The sequence below is a fragment of the Artemia franciscana genome, chromosome 11, assembly GCF_032884065.1.
Source record: "Artemia franciscana chromosome 11, ASM3288406v1, whole genome shotgun sequence".
Taxonomy (NCBI): domain Eukaryota; kingdom Metazoa; phylum Arthropoda; class Branchiopoda; order Anostraca; family Artemiidae; genus Artemia; species Artemia franciscana.
In genome coordinates, this window is record NC_088873.1 from 5,191,478 (window position 1) to 5,204,523 (window position 13,046).

The 13,046-nt window shown below is 36.8% G+C and overlaps 1 protein-coding gene across 3 annotated transcripts in view; it reads right to left on the reverse strand.

The window, feature by feature from the left end:
• LOC136032714 (chitooligosaccharidolytic beta-N-acetylglucosaminidase-like) overlaps positions 1 to 12,078 on the reverse strand; it is a 152,310-nt gene extending 140,232 nt beyond the window's left edge. For 2 of the 3 annotated variants that reach the window (XR_010618766.1, XM_065713024.1), the window contains exon 1: positions 11,978 to 12,078. Coding sequence is in view for 1 of the 3 variants with exons in the window: in XM_065713023.1 (XP_065569095.1) it covers positions 11,998 to 12,023 (26 nt within the window). In the remaining 2 variants the exon portion in view is untranslated. The remainder of the gene's footprint in view (positions 1 to 11,977) is intronic. The other variant, XM_065713023.1, reaches the window with a different exon arrangement.
• Positions 12,079 to 13,046: the final 968 nt, after the last annotated feature.

Genomic DNA, 13,046 nt, shown 5'->3' on the forward strand with positions numbered 1-13,046 from the left:
CTTCTATATATCAAGTTTCTTTAAGATCTGATCACCCATTCATAAGATGAAGATACCTCAATTTTCATGTTTTTCAAGAATTCCAGTTTCCCCCTCCAACTCCCCCAATGTCACCGGATCTGGTCGGGATTTAAAATGAGAGCTCTAAAGCACAAGATCCTTCTAAATATAAAATTTCATTAAGATCTGATCACCTGTTCATAAGTTACAAATAACTCATTTCTTCTAATTTTTCCAAATTACCCCCCCCCCCCCCCAGCTCCACCAGAGAGAGCGGATCCTGTCTGGTTATGTCAGTCATGTATCTTGGACTTGTGCTTATTCTTCCCACCAAGTTTCATTCCAATCCCTCCACTAAGCATTTTCCAAGATTTTAGGTTCCCCCCTCCAACTCCCCCCAATGTCACCAGATCTGTTTGGGATTTAAAATAAGAGCTCTGAGACATGATATCCTTCAAAACATCAATTTTCATTAAGATCCCATCACCCATTTGTAAGTTAAAAATACTTCATTTTTCTACTTTTTCCTGAATTAACCGGCTCCCCACTCCTCCCACCAGATGGTCAAATCAGGAAAACGACTATTTCTAATTTAATCTGGTCTGGTCCCTGATACACTTGCCAAATTTCATTGTCCTAGCTTACCTGGAAGTGCCTAAAGTAGCAAAACCAGGACTGACAGACAGAATGAAGAATTTGTGATCATTATATGTCACTTGGTTAATACCAAGCAGTGCTGTCACTTACTTGAACTACTTTTACTTCAAGTAGTACTTAAGTAAAATTTTCCATTACTTGTACTTGTACTTAAGTAAAAACTTGAGGGTGTACTTATTACTTGATACTTAAGTAAGATTACAAAATACTTATTACTTAAGATACTTTTAATGTACTTGTTTTTCAAATACTTTACCTTTGACACAAAAATTTTGTGTGTGTGCTTTGGCAATGTACAAGAAAACATCATCCTTTAGATTTAGAGTAAACTCAGATATAGCTCCATGCCCTATTTTTGGATATGAAATAAGGTATTTGTTTTTGACAAAAAAAAATTATAGTATGATTAACACTTGGTTTAATTTTTGTTTAAAAGTTATATAACAAAGAAAATTGAAATTATTTCACAGTTCACTGGTCGACAGTGAGCTAAAATCCCTTGTTTTGTGCTAAATGTTGCATACTGTAGTCCATTTGGGCTTATATTTTTGACGTTAGTGTTTAAGTTTTGTCATCTCGTCAATCGAACCAGATTTCTACCATTTCATCATCTTCAGGACCATATTATTGGTAAAACTACTGAAGCTATGAATCTTTGCCCATCCAAATGTTGTCTGCAATAAAAAAGTCTAGGCAATTCTAGCTGGATCCAATACAGTGGTATTTTGTCAAATTCGTTCCAGCAAATTCAGGTATTCAGACGAATCTGACTTCAGATTTGTCACTCCATTCATAAGTTATAGGCCCTACTAAATTAAAGGAAACTCAACTTTCTTAAGACTTGAAACCCTCTCCCCCTCGCCCTATTTGAGACAGGGTTTGTGATACCAGAACTTCATATGAGCCCTGATCTTAGGCATCTTTGGTCTAGTTTTCAGTCGGATCTGTTACTCCATTTGCAAGTTATACTAAATTAAACAGAAAACTTAAATTTTCAGGAATCAAAACCCACTCCCCCTTGTTAAATTTGAGCAAGGGTCTTTATCAGAAAACTTGATATGTGTCATGGTCTTAGGCCTCTTTGGTTCAATTTTCATTCAAACCCATCACTCCAGTCGCAATTTGCTCTGAATTAAACGAAAAACTGTTTTTAGCAGGTAAAGCCCTCTCCCCCCTGTTTTATTTGAGCTAGGGTCTTCATCTTTCAACTTGGAGTGTCTCATGATCCTTGGCACCAAATCTGGCCATTAAAATTTTCATCCAAATCCAACCAGAGTTTTTCCCCCTATACGTGATTACACAGACAGATGGACAGACGGAAGGACGGATGTGCAACGTCTTAGGTAGCCATGTTGGCTAATTGGATCTAAAAAAAGGAAAACAATGGCATATCATCACCTATTTGGATAGTGGAAAATATCCATCAAGATAGGTTTTTGAGATCTGTCTGTCTGTCCGCCCGTCTGTGCAATCGAGTATAGCGGGAGAACCGCCAGTCAGATTTGTATTGAAATTGAACTATTTGGATTTATAATTGAGCTTAATTAGGGCAATGGGGTTTTAAGTGTTAAAAAAAATTTGAGCTTTTTATTTAATTCACTGTAACTTGCATATGGAGATGAATTTCGATGAAAATTGAATAAAGATGCCTAAGAGTATGATATGCATTGAGTTCTGGGATGGAGACCCAAGCTTAATTAAAAGTTGAGTTTTTCATTTAATTCAGTGTAGCTTGCGAGAGATTGATGGATATCAGTGAAGCTTTTGGTTTAATTTAGTATAACTTGCAAATGGAGCAACGGATCCAAATGAAAGCTAGATCAAAGATGACTAGGATCAGGGCTCATATCGAGCTCTGACACCACAAGCCCTATCTAAAATAGGGCGAGGGGGAGGGGGTTTCAAGTTTTAAGAAAGTCGAGTTTTCCTTCAGTTTAGTAGGGCCTATATCTACTTCCACCCATGGCTAGCCCAAAGCCTGGAAATAACCCTTCTCCAAAATAAGTCATATTGAAGCCAATCTTCAACCAAATATTCCATTCCCAGAGAAAAACTAGACCTACGTTGCCTGGGCAACGTGAAGTGTTGCGGCAACCTTTGTCCGGCTTTGCCGATTAAAGTGTTGCGAGAGCAACACTTTGGTTTTGTTTCTTCGCTATCAGTTAAATGCTGAAGTTGTCAAAACTATCAAAGCTTTCAAAACGGCATATTCAAAGAAGAACACAATCAGTAATCACATGATCAAATTCTTCAGCGTTGAAAAAACAACAGCAAAAGAATATCGGAAAAAGGGACTAAATTGAGTTTGCAGCCAGTTGAACTTTATCCTTTTCAATCGTAGACATCGTGACGGATGGAAACTTGGAACATTATCTTATATAATCTAGTTGGTATTATAAAGCTATCCGTAACTTTTCAGGATCAAATACCATAGATGTGCACCAATTTGCACAAATTTGTAGCCCCTCATGAACCTCCTCTAGCAACCCATTCTTGCTTACAAGTCCCTCTTCCGTGAGAGACAAAGAATAACACAATCAGTAATCAGATGATCCAAGACTATTCCTCAGGGTTGAAAAAAAAAAAATATTGGAAGAAGGGACTAAATTGACTTTGCAGCCAGTTGAACTTTATCCTTTGCACACCATAGGCTCTGGCTCGAGGACAAGCAAAAACCATCCTTTTTGGCCCCAGGCAAGAGTCGTACGAGGCTTTCCAAAATATAATGTCATATTCATCAATCCGGCCCGAGGTCCACACTAACAGCCGATTATTACTTACTAGGCCCCTAAATGTCACTTTGCAGCCGGTTGAACTTTATCCTTTTCAATCGTAGACATCGTGACGGATGGAAACTTGGAACATTATCTTATGTAATCTAGTTGGTATTATAAAGCTATCTGTAACTTTTCAGGATCAAAATACCATCAGGGACCCATAAATTTCCTGTAATGACTCGCCATCCAGGATCGCTTATTATTGGATGGCGAGTCATTACAGGAAATTTATGGGTCCCTGATTCCATAGATGTGTATCAATTTGCAAAAATTTGTAGCCCCTCGTGAGCCTCCTCTAGCAACCGATTCTTACTTACAAGTCCCTCTCCCGGGATATACATCCAAGTTCACCGGAAACAAATAATGGGTACACCAACTAGCAAAAGTTCCAAACCCCTTGTCGCTGAAGTCATTGTAGCCTAACAGCCGATTATTACTTACAACTCCCCTACATGTCTTACAATCGGGAACCAAGTTGTTCTTACCATCAATTACACCAGAAACAGATAATAGGTACACCAATCAGCAAAAGTTACAAACCCCTCATTGCCAAAGATGATTATAAGCTAATAATCGACTGTTGCTTGGAAGTCCCCTACACATCTCACAATTGGTATCGGCCTATTTTTGGTTCAAGTGTGTACCTTACCACTGAAGTTGTCAACCCCTTGAAACTTTGAAACTGGTGTATGTCATGAAGGAATTTTTGTAACAAAAAATGGATGACATATGCTTTGATCAGCTCATCAAGGTCTATCGATTGTCATTGAAAAAAAAATTCTATCTGTCTTAGTTCAAAAGTTGACTTTTTTGCCGGAGGCCAACTTTCTAACACCACCACTTAGAAAGGAGCAAAGGATAAGCTCTAATGTCTTTAGCAATGAGAGAACTTTTAAAGTTTAAGAGGTATATCTGATACCATTTCTCTATTGCAATCCCAAGTAGAAAAAAAAGAATGGTAAAGTCAGCTGAAATCACGAACAGAAATGGCTAGAAACAATAGATGGCAGCACTTTCGGACCCGTGGGAAAATCGCACTTTTTTGTTTCTGTAAATTTTTCTATTTATCACTCAAAGAAGATATATTGGCTGTGGGGCCGGGGAACTACCGCATATATTTAACACTTATAGATTTTAGTCCATCTTCAATTTGAAACTGGTGCCTGCCTGCTTGCCTGCTAGAGCGGAGCTTTCCACTCGAAAGCAGAAACATGGTTTGATGAAACGAAAGCTTGGCTGCACAACTTCAGATACTCCTCTCTGACATAGGCTATATAACTCCACTTCACTTCGCACACCATAGGCTCTGGCTCGAAGACAAGCAAAAACCATCCTTTTTGGCCCCAGGCAAGAGTTCTACGGAGCTTTCCAAAATGTAATGTCATATTCATCAATCCGGCCTGAGGTCCACACTTTCCGTAAAAACCGCACAGGTTAGACCCTTACCAGTTCCCAGGAATAAGCTGAGATCGGCGGCATAGGAAAAAAAAAAACAAAAAAAAAAACGGGACAAAACCAAAGTGTTGCTCTCGCAACACAATTACTTTGTATGGCACTTGGTATTTACCAAGTGACATACAGTGACCGCAAATTCTGTAGGTCTGTCGGTCTGTCAGTCCTGGTCTTGCTAGTTTAGGCACTTCAAGATAAGCTGTAAATTTGGACGATTGAAATTTGGCAGGCGTATCAGGGACCAGACCAGATTAAATTTGAAATAGTTGTTTCCCCGATTCGACCATTTGGGGGGAGGAGTGGGAGGACAGTTAATTTGAAAAAATTAGATTGGATCTTAATTAAATTTGATATTTAGGAGGATATCTTGTCTCAGAGCTCTTACTTTAAATTCCGACCAGAGCAGGTGACATTGGAGGGGGGAAACCTAAAATCTTGTAAAATGCTTAGAGTGGAGGGATCGGGATGAAACTTAGTGGTAAAAATAAGCACAAGCCCTAGATATGAGATTGAAATAAACAGAACGAATTCACTCTCTTTTGGAGAGTTGGGGGGGAGTGCTAATTCTGAAAAATTATAAAAAATGAGGTATTTTTAACTTACGAAGGAATGATCAGATCTTGAATTTCATCGGATGAAATTTCATATTAGAAGGACCTCGTAACTCAGATCTCATGTTTTAAATCCCGACCGGATCCAGTGTCATGGGGGGATTTGGGGTGACAGGAAATCTTGGAAAACGCTTAGAGTGGAGCGATCAGGATGAAACTTGGTGGGAAGAATAAGCACAAGTCCTAGATACGTGATTGACATAACCGAAATGGATTCGCTCCCTTTGGGGGAGTTGGAGGGGGTGTTAATTCGGAAAAATTACAAAAATTGAGGTATTTTTAACATAAGAGCAGATGACCATTCGTGAGGTATTTTGAATTTGATATTAAGAAGGAACTCATGTCTCAGATCTCTTATTTTAAACCCCGACCAGTTCTGGTGACATTGGGTGAGGGTTGAAGGGGGAAACCGGAAATCTTGGAAAACGTTTAGAGTTGAGAGATCGGGATGAAACTTGATGGGTAGAATAAGAAAACGTCGTAGATACGTGATTGACGAAACCGGACTGGATCCACTCTCTTTGGGGTAGTTAAGGGGGGGGGGGTCCAGTGCTTTGATCCACTCTCTTTGGGGTAGTTAAGGGGGGGTCCAGTGCTTTGGGGAGTTCGGTACTTCTAGACGTGCCAGGACAATGAAAATTGGTAGGCGTGTCAGGGACCTGCACAAATTGACTTGATAAAGCTGATTTCCTGATTCAACCATCTGGGGGGGGGCGGGAGATGAAGGGAGAGGAAAAATTAGAAAAATGAGGTATTTTTAACTTGTGAGTGGGTGATCGGGTCTTAATGAATTTTGATATTTAAATGGACCTTTTGTCTCAGAGCTCTTATTCTAAATGCCGACCAACATTAAGCCTCTGATTTTTCTTTTAAATTAATCTATTGATTCTTATAATTTTGCTAGAGCTCATGCCATATGATCTCTTGGTTCTTACAACCTCATCACAAGTGCCATATGAGCTCTTAGCTCTTGTTTTATTCCTTTTTTCTTAGAAGATTTTTGACTTAGTCTCATGGTTTTTGCCACTTCATGGTGTGAAAACTGCTGCTAGAAATAGATAGGTTGCAATTTCTGCCATATTGTCTTCTAGTATATTTGAATGTGTGCTTGCATCATGCCTGCGTCCCCTTAAAAGTTCTGTTTCTTACGGTAATATTGGTTTGTCTTCTGTTGCATATGCAGATGACGTTCTTCTTGTTCCCTGAACTCGCCATGGATTGCTTTCCAATTTTACTATATTAACCAATGGGCTATCTAAGATTGGACTGTCAGTTAATGGGTCGAAATGCAAGTTTATTTGTTTTAATAGCCCTTATGCAGTTGCTTCATTTGCTGCTGGGACTGCAATTCTGCCATGTTCTTCTTTAGTTAGTTGGCTTGGTCTGTGTTTTGGTCCAACACTTTCCACTACCTTTTCATCCCTAGTGAATCATGCCGTTTCATAAGAAAAATCCCCATACTCTACATGCGGCTTATTTCAGATATTGCAAAATCCTCCTCTGGCTTCCTAGATGGCACCAAAACAGAAAAATAATTGCTTGATTTGGTTTAATAGATATGCCTTCTTAGATTTGGTCTTCCAGTGATGATTTATGTAAGGACTATCTACTTTATTCACGTTTACGACCCTCTGCAGCCTCCATGTTGTCTTTTGTTAGTTTGAATTTTTTTTTCCTTGCTGTTTATCATTTTTGTTTATTTATAATGCTCCGTACTTTTGTGTTTTTTTATACTTTTACAGCTAATAAAGTTCATTCATTGATTCATTTATTCACTCTGCAGTTTGACCAGCCGAATGGATACGTCTGAATAAGCGGGCTTGCTGCAGGCCCGTGATTTTATAGGCTAATATATGTTTGTAGGGAGTTTTACCGACCATCTGAATTGACTACACACCATGCGGCTTGCTTGAGTGAAAACTAGCCAAAGGATAGAGATACCATACATTTTCATAGCATGTCTGAAATTTAACTTGAAAACTTTAGGCAGTTTCCTTGTAAAGGTGCTGAGGGCAAGACATGCCATCAATTGAATTTTGACTTTTGATTATTGAGCTTTAATTTCTCTTATTAAAAAAGTCTGCAACTGACTCACTTTGCTCCTTACTTTTAAATTTGAGTTTTTTTGTTGCTAAGGTTTTTACTTTATTGAATCAGAGAATGAACTACTTTATTACCTTTTATCTGTTTTAAAGCCAATCCAAAGTTTGTTTTTTTATTTTCAGTATTTTTTCCATCATTCCAACATGTTTCAGAATAACCCTGTATCTTTTCAAACATTCCAGATTTGACTGAACACTAATCGCCAGAAGTTCAACTCTATGTGCACTGTATTAATCCTGCCATGTGATCTTTCTGATCCAATCAGAATTTTTTTGACTGGACTTAATTGTTTTGAAAATCTTTTTCTTTCAAGCCGTTGTGTTGAAAATTGGCTCAGATTATTTTTTGGACTTCGTTGGGTGTCTACCAGCCAAACAAGGGAAAAAATATTTTCAATATTTTTTTTATCATTCCCACATGTTTCAGAATAACCCTGTATTTCTTCAAACGTGCCAGATTTGACTGAACACTAATCACCAGAAGTTCAACTCTATGTGCACTATGTTAATCCTGTCATGTGATCTGTCTGATCCAATCAGGAGTTTTTTGACTGCACTTAATTGTGTTGAAAATCTTTTGCTTTCAAGCTGTTGTGTTAAAAAATTGGTTCAGATTATTTTCTTGGACTTCATTGGGTGTGTACCAGCCAAACAAGGGAAACAGTTAAAAACAATAAAATGGAAATTCTGGTTCTTGATTAAGATTTTCAAGAGAGGAATGACAGGGGACATTTTATAGGCAAGGGAAGGGGCTAAGAAGTCTTAGGAAAGGGGAATCGTTCAACTCCAAATAATTAAAAAGACTATCAGCCTCTCCCACTTATTAGTCACACCAGTTTGCAAGAGTGTATATAATGGCATGGTTGAAAAGAGGCTCAAGCATAGCATTTACATATTTAAAAGAATTTTTTGGCTTTCTTTTTTTCAAGGTCCCGCCCGTGCATTGAATAGCTATTTTCAAGGCTTTTTTATGAAGGGCTGTCCGAGTAAGTCAACAGCCACTTCTTTCAAAGGGGGCGGTCACCTTTGAGACTCTCCTGTAATTGGAGTGACTCTCTTATGGGCCAAGAGCTTAAGCTGTCATCTGAGCAAGTTTTAATGTCCATGAGGCAGACATTATAATAAAAAAGCTATATGGACAAATTGCTTTAATACTACAGTTAACTTGAGATGTTACAGCTTGGATATGATTTTTGAGTTATTGGAATTTGTTTTATACAATACTTATATAAGATTTGGGGGTGATTTGTACAAGCAAATTGTGGGAATTCCCATGGGGGGAATGCCAGCCCATTTATAGCTGACTTGTTTTTAAGTCAACTAGAATATAACTATATGATGGATAAGAATAATCCAATTAATTCAAAACATGCTTTGTCAAATAATAAAAGATATTTAGATATTTTGGTCTTAAATTGTAAGGATTTCATTGATATTTCTAAAAATATATATCCATTAGAGCTTATTCTTGAGCCTAGTCATGGTGCTGGTCATGAAGATCATTTCTTAGATTTAATTATTGATATTTGTGATAATAATAAATTAAGTTTTGAAATGTATAATAAAATGGATGATTTTGATTTTGAAGTGATTGGCTTCCCATTCCCTGAAAGTAATATACACTCAAATATCACATATTCAGCGTTTTTCTCACAGTTACTTCGTTATGCAAGGATTTGTAGTAATTATATTGATTTTAAAAATAGATGTAAAATCTTAAGCCAAAAATTGATATCAAGAGGTTTTTCTGCAAATAAATTAACTTGGCAATTTAAAAAATTTAGTTTTCATTATAACGAACTTTTAAATAAATATCAAAAGAATTATCTAGAAAAACTTAAAGAAATTTTCAACTAATTTTGGAGGTTCGAGAAATGTTGTTGCAGCACCATTTATTTTGAATTGTGTTTCTAATTGAGCAGATTTTCTTAAAAATTAGCCACATGGTAAAGATGAATTCTATAATTGTTTAGTTCATTCAGGTTTTTTGCAATGTGTTAATATTTGTGATTTGGTAAAATTTATAATATTTAGTTTACCTATTGTTGCTAAAGGGAGGGATATATTAACAGGATAAGCTTGTTTTGGTTTTACTTGGTTGTTTTACATTTGCTGGGTTTTTTTTCTTTCATAGGCATATATTTTGGGGGTAATACCTGATGCAGGGATGCCATGGATATTCTGTGGTAGCCACAACACTGTGCTGGGTAGATAATTTAGAGTGGCGAAACCCTATATAGGCCAGTGTATTCTCCTGATGAGCCCTTATGTTGGGTGTTGCCTCTGAATTATTTGTCTATATTATTTTTTCTATTGTTTGGTAAATGACGACTTATACTTATTGACGACATGACTGCCTGTCCATGGATTATTCTTTATGGTTGATTGTGTGTGGCTATGCTGTTTGACCTATGTGATTGTATGGATGAGTAGGGTTAAGGCCTCAGTTCAAGTGCTGGTCTATATTAATCACTAATTTAGGAAAACAGTCTTCCTTTTCTCCTTCTGTCTCTCTTTTTTTTTGTGTTTGTGCTGTTGCATTGGTGATTTCTCTTTTCATGATATATATATATATATAGAATAAATACTTGAAGTAGAACTTAAAGTATTACTTAAGTACAATTTTGGCAAGTACTTGATATTTGATACTTAAGTAAGAATTTGGATAGTACTTATTACTTGATATTTAAGTAAAAAAAACAATGAGTACTTAAGACTTGATACTTATATAAAAATTTGGAGTACTTGTTGCAGCACTGATACCAAGTGCCATAAAAAATCAAACCTGAGATTTGAAGAACAGAATGTGATTCTCCTATATTTAAACTTTGATTTGAGGGCAAAATTATCTCTCTATCTTGCCTCTAACCATTTTAAATCTTTGTTAGAAAACAATATTTTACAGAAGAAAATGCCTGTGTTCAACTGTTGATTTTGGGTTCTGTCTATCTAGTAGACAAATTGGAACTATGTGCTTCAATGAAATTCTATGAAACTGGGTGGTTTTGAGCTGGTTTGGGTGCATAGGGAACCCCAGCAAGTGAGTTAGATGGGAAAGTGTTAATATGATCATCAAGGTTATAGTCCAATAGACCTATTATTGCTATAGAATGCTGACTTTCCTCCTTAGTGTCAGTAAATTTTTATAGGCAATTTCAGCTGCTTTTTTTACATCTAAATTTACATTGAAAAGTAATAAATAATATTAAATAGCTAGGTGAGGGGAAAGGTCCTATAAAACACACAATTTTGTCCTGAATGCAATGGTATTTTTGAAATATTTTTTAGAGATGTCTAAGACATGTTAAACAGAAATTGAAAATTCACAGCAATACATGCTTCTATTACAAAAAATTCACCAATTTGTGCCACAAAGTGTTTATGTGGTTACCCTGACAAAAGTCAATTAGGCCTACAAGTTAGCCAAAGTAGCTAAGGAAAGCCCCTGAGAACCCTTGAATAGACATTTTGGATCTATATGCTAACGTAAGCACTTGCTAAGGTAAGCAAGGATTTACACTTTTAATAGTAATATAGGATCAAATTTGACCAAAATATAAGCTGTAATGCACAAAAAACTACGTTATATAGAGGAGGGGGAAGGGGTATAGTTAGGGATCTCAAAATAACTTCCCGGGATATACTTTAGCCTGTAGACACATCCCTGAAAGTTTCAATTCTCTAGCCCAACAACTTTCCAAGATAGCAAAAAGTCAATGGATTAGAATTTTACCCTATTATTTAGACAAAAAGAAAACAGTGTTCAAATCTGAGTAACTAAGTAATTAAATTAACCATTATAAGCTTATCCCTAGCCTACAGGAGGGGTACCTGAGCTTGTTTTTACACTACCTCAATTTTTGCTGTGAAAATGTTAAAATGAAATGTACAAGCTGTCCTGACAGTCTAGGGGCAAGATATGACTTTTCTTAAAGTCATGTGCCCAAAGATATCCAAATTCTGTGCCTTTTCTCAATTTAGTAGGTGTTTTAAAAAGCTGTCTTCTGGCTATTGACTTGTTGACTCTTCCTTTTTGATCATTTTAAGCGAAACAAGGTAAGGTTAGAATAAAGTAATCTTGTTTGAAAATAGAAATATGTTCAATTAGAAATGTGGAAGCTATATTTATTTACTCAAAATAGCCTATAAGGCATTCAACTAGCTTCAATCTAGCATTTTGTCATATTTGTTTTATGTTGTATGTCATATTTGTATTTTTAAGCCAAATGGATTATTCTGAAGGAAAAACTTCTCTGGAAATTTGTAATCATGTCTGAGGTGGAATACCCCTCCTGTACTCCTAAGAATGGGAGCTGATACGTATGCATACAGCTTTGGTAAACTGCATGCTGTTTACTTTTTACTATTAAGTACGTACCAGTTGGCTACATCACATACTCAATCAAGAAGCCAAGCTCAGACATTCAGCGTGCATCTTAATTTGAAATTTTCGCCTCTGGCCACTTTCTTCACGTATAATTTTAAATGGCCATGCCATCTGTCATGTTCCGCACCGCCTGTGGACTGCTGCTACTGATAGGTAACGCTATTCCCTTCCGTTAATTTGTAGCTTTTCTGGAGGTAGAATATCGAAATTTTACTTTTCTTCCACTACCATTTAAAAAACAAGACTTGGATGACCAAAATGTATAGTTTTTATTGAAAAATGTGTCATTTTCGTCGATTGTGTTATTTTTTCGACTGAATGTGTCATTGTGTCACGCAATATCAAATTGTGTCATTTTGACACAAAATGTGTCAATTTGGCAGCCTAGTTGACAAGCTATGAGGGGATTGAAATCTGATCAAATAGTAAGGGTAGGCGGAATGCAGATATTATATGAAGAACAAAGGCTATACGGTGCTGAATCAGAAACAAACACAGGAGTTTTTCGAAGAGATTTCGGAAGATTGCCGTGAAGCTGATCAAAGAAAAAAGAAGCACAAGAACTAATGTAAATAGACCATAGAGTTAAGAGCGGTGCTGGTGAGGAAGGGTTGTTGTCCATAACCAGACCCCATGCTTTATTATGCGTGACATAAAGTGACCGCAGTGTAAACGGAAAAGTAGACAGCCATTCAATGGGACAATAAGAAACATATGACTGGACAAGGCAGAGAAAAGGAAGCTGCAGAATAGATCCAGGAACCGTGTGTCTAAGTTTTCGAATGATATCCAAATCCATGAGACCTTAACTCTAATCATGGCTATATGGTTTCTAAATAAAAGGTTCTCATCAAGCAGGATTTCAATAAACCAGACTACCCCATTCAATGGTCTACACAAGGAGCCTTGTGACATCTGAAGCTGTGTAAGTTGAGGGAAAGCTATACTAATTCGAGAAAAATATGAAAATGTGACTTACCAACATTCAAGGCCATGTAGTTCGCATTAAACCATGAAATAATTCTCCCGAATATTACCACAAGGTTAGACTTGATATCAC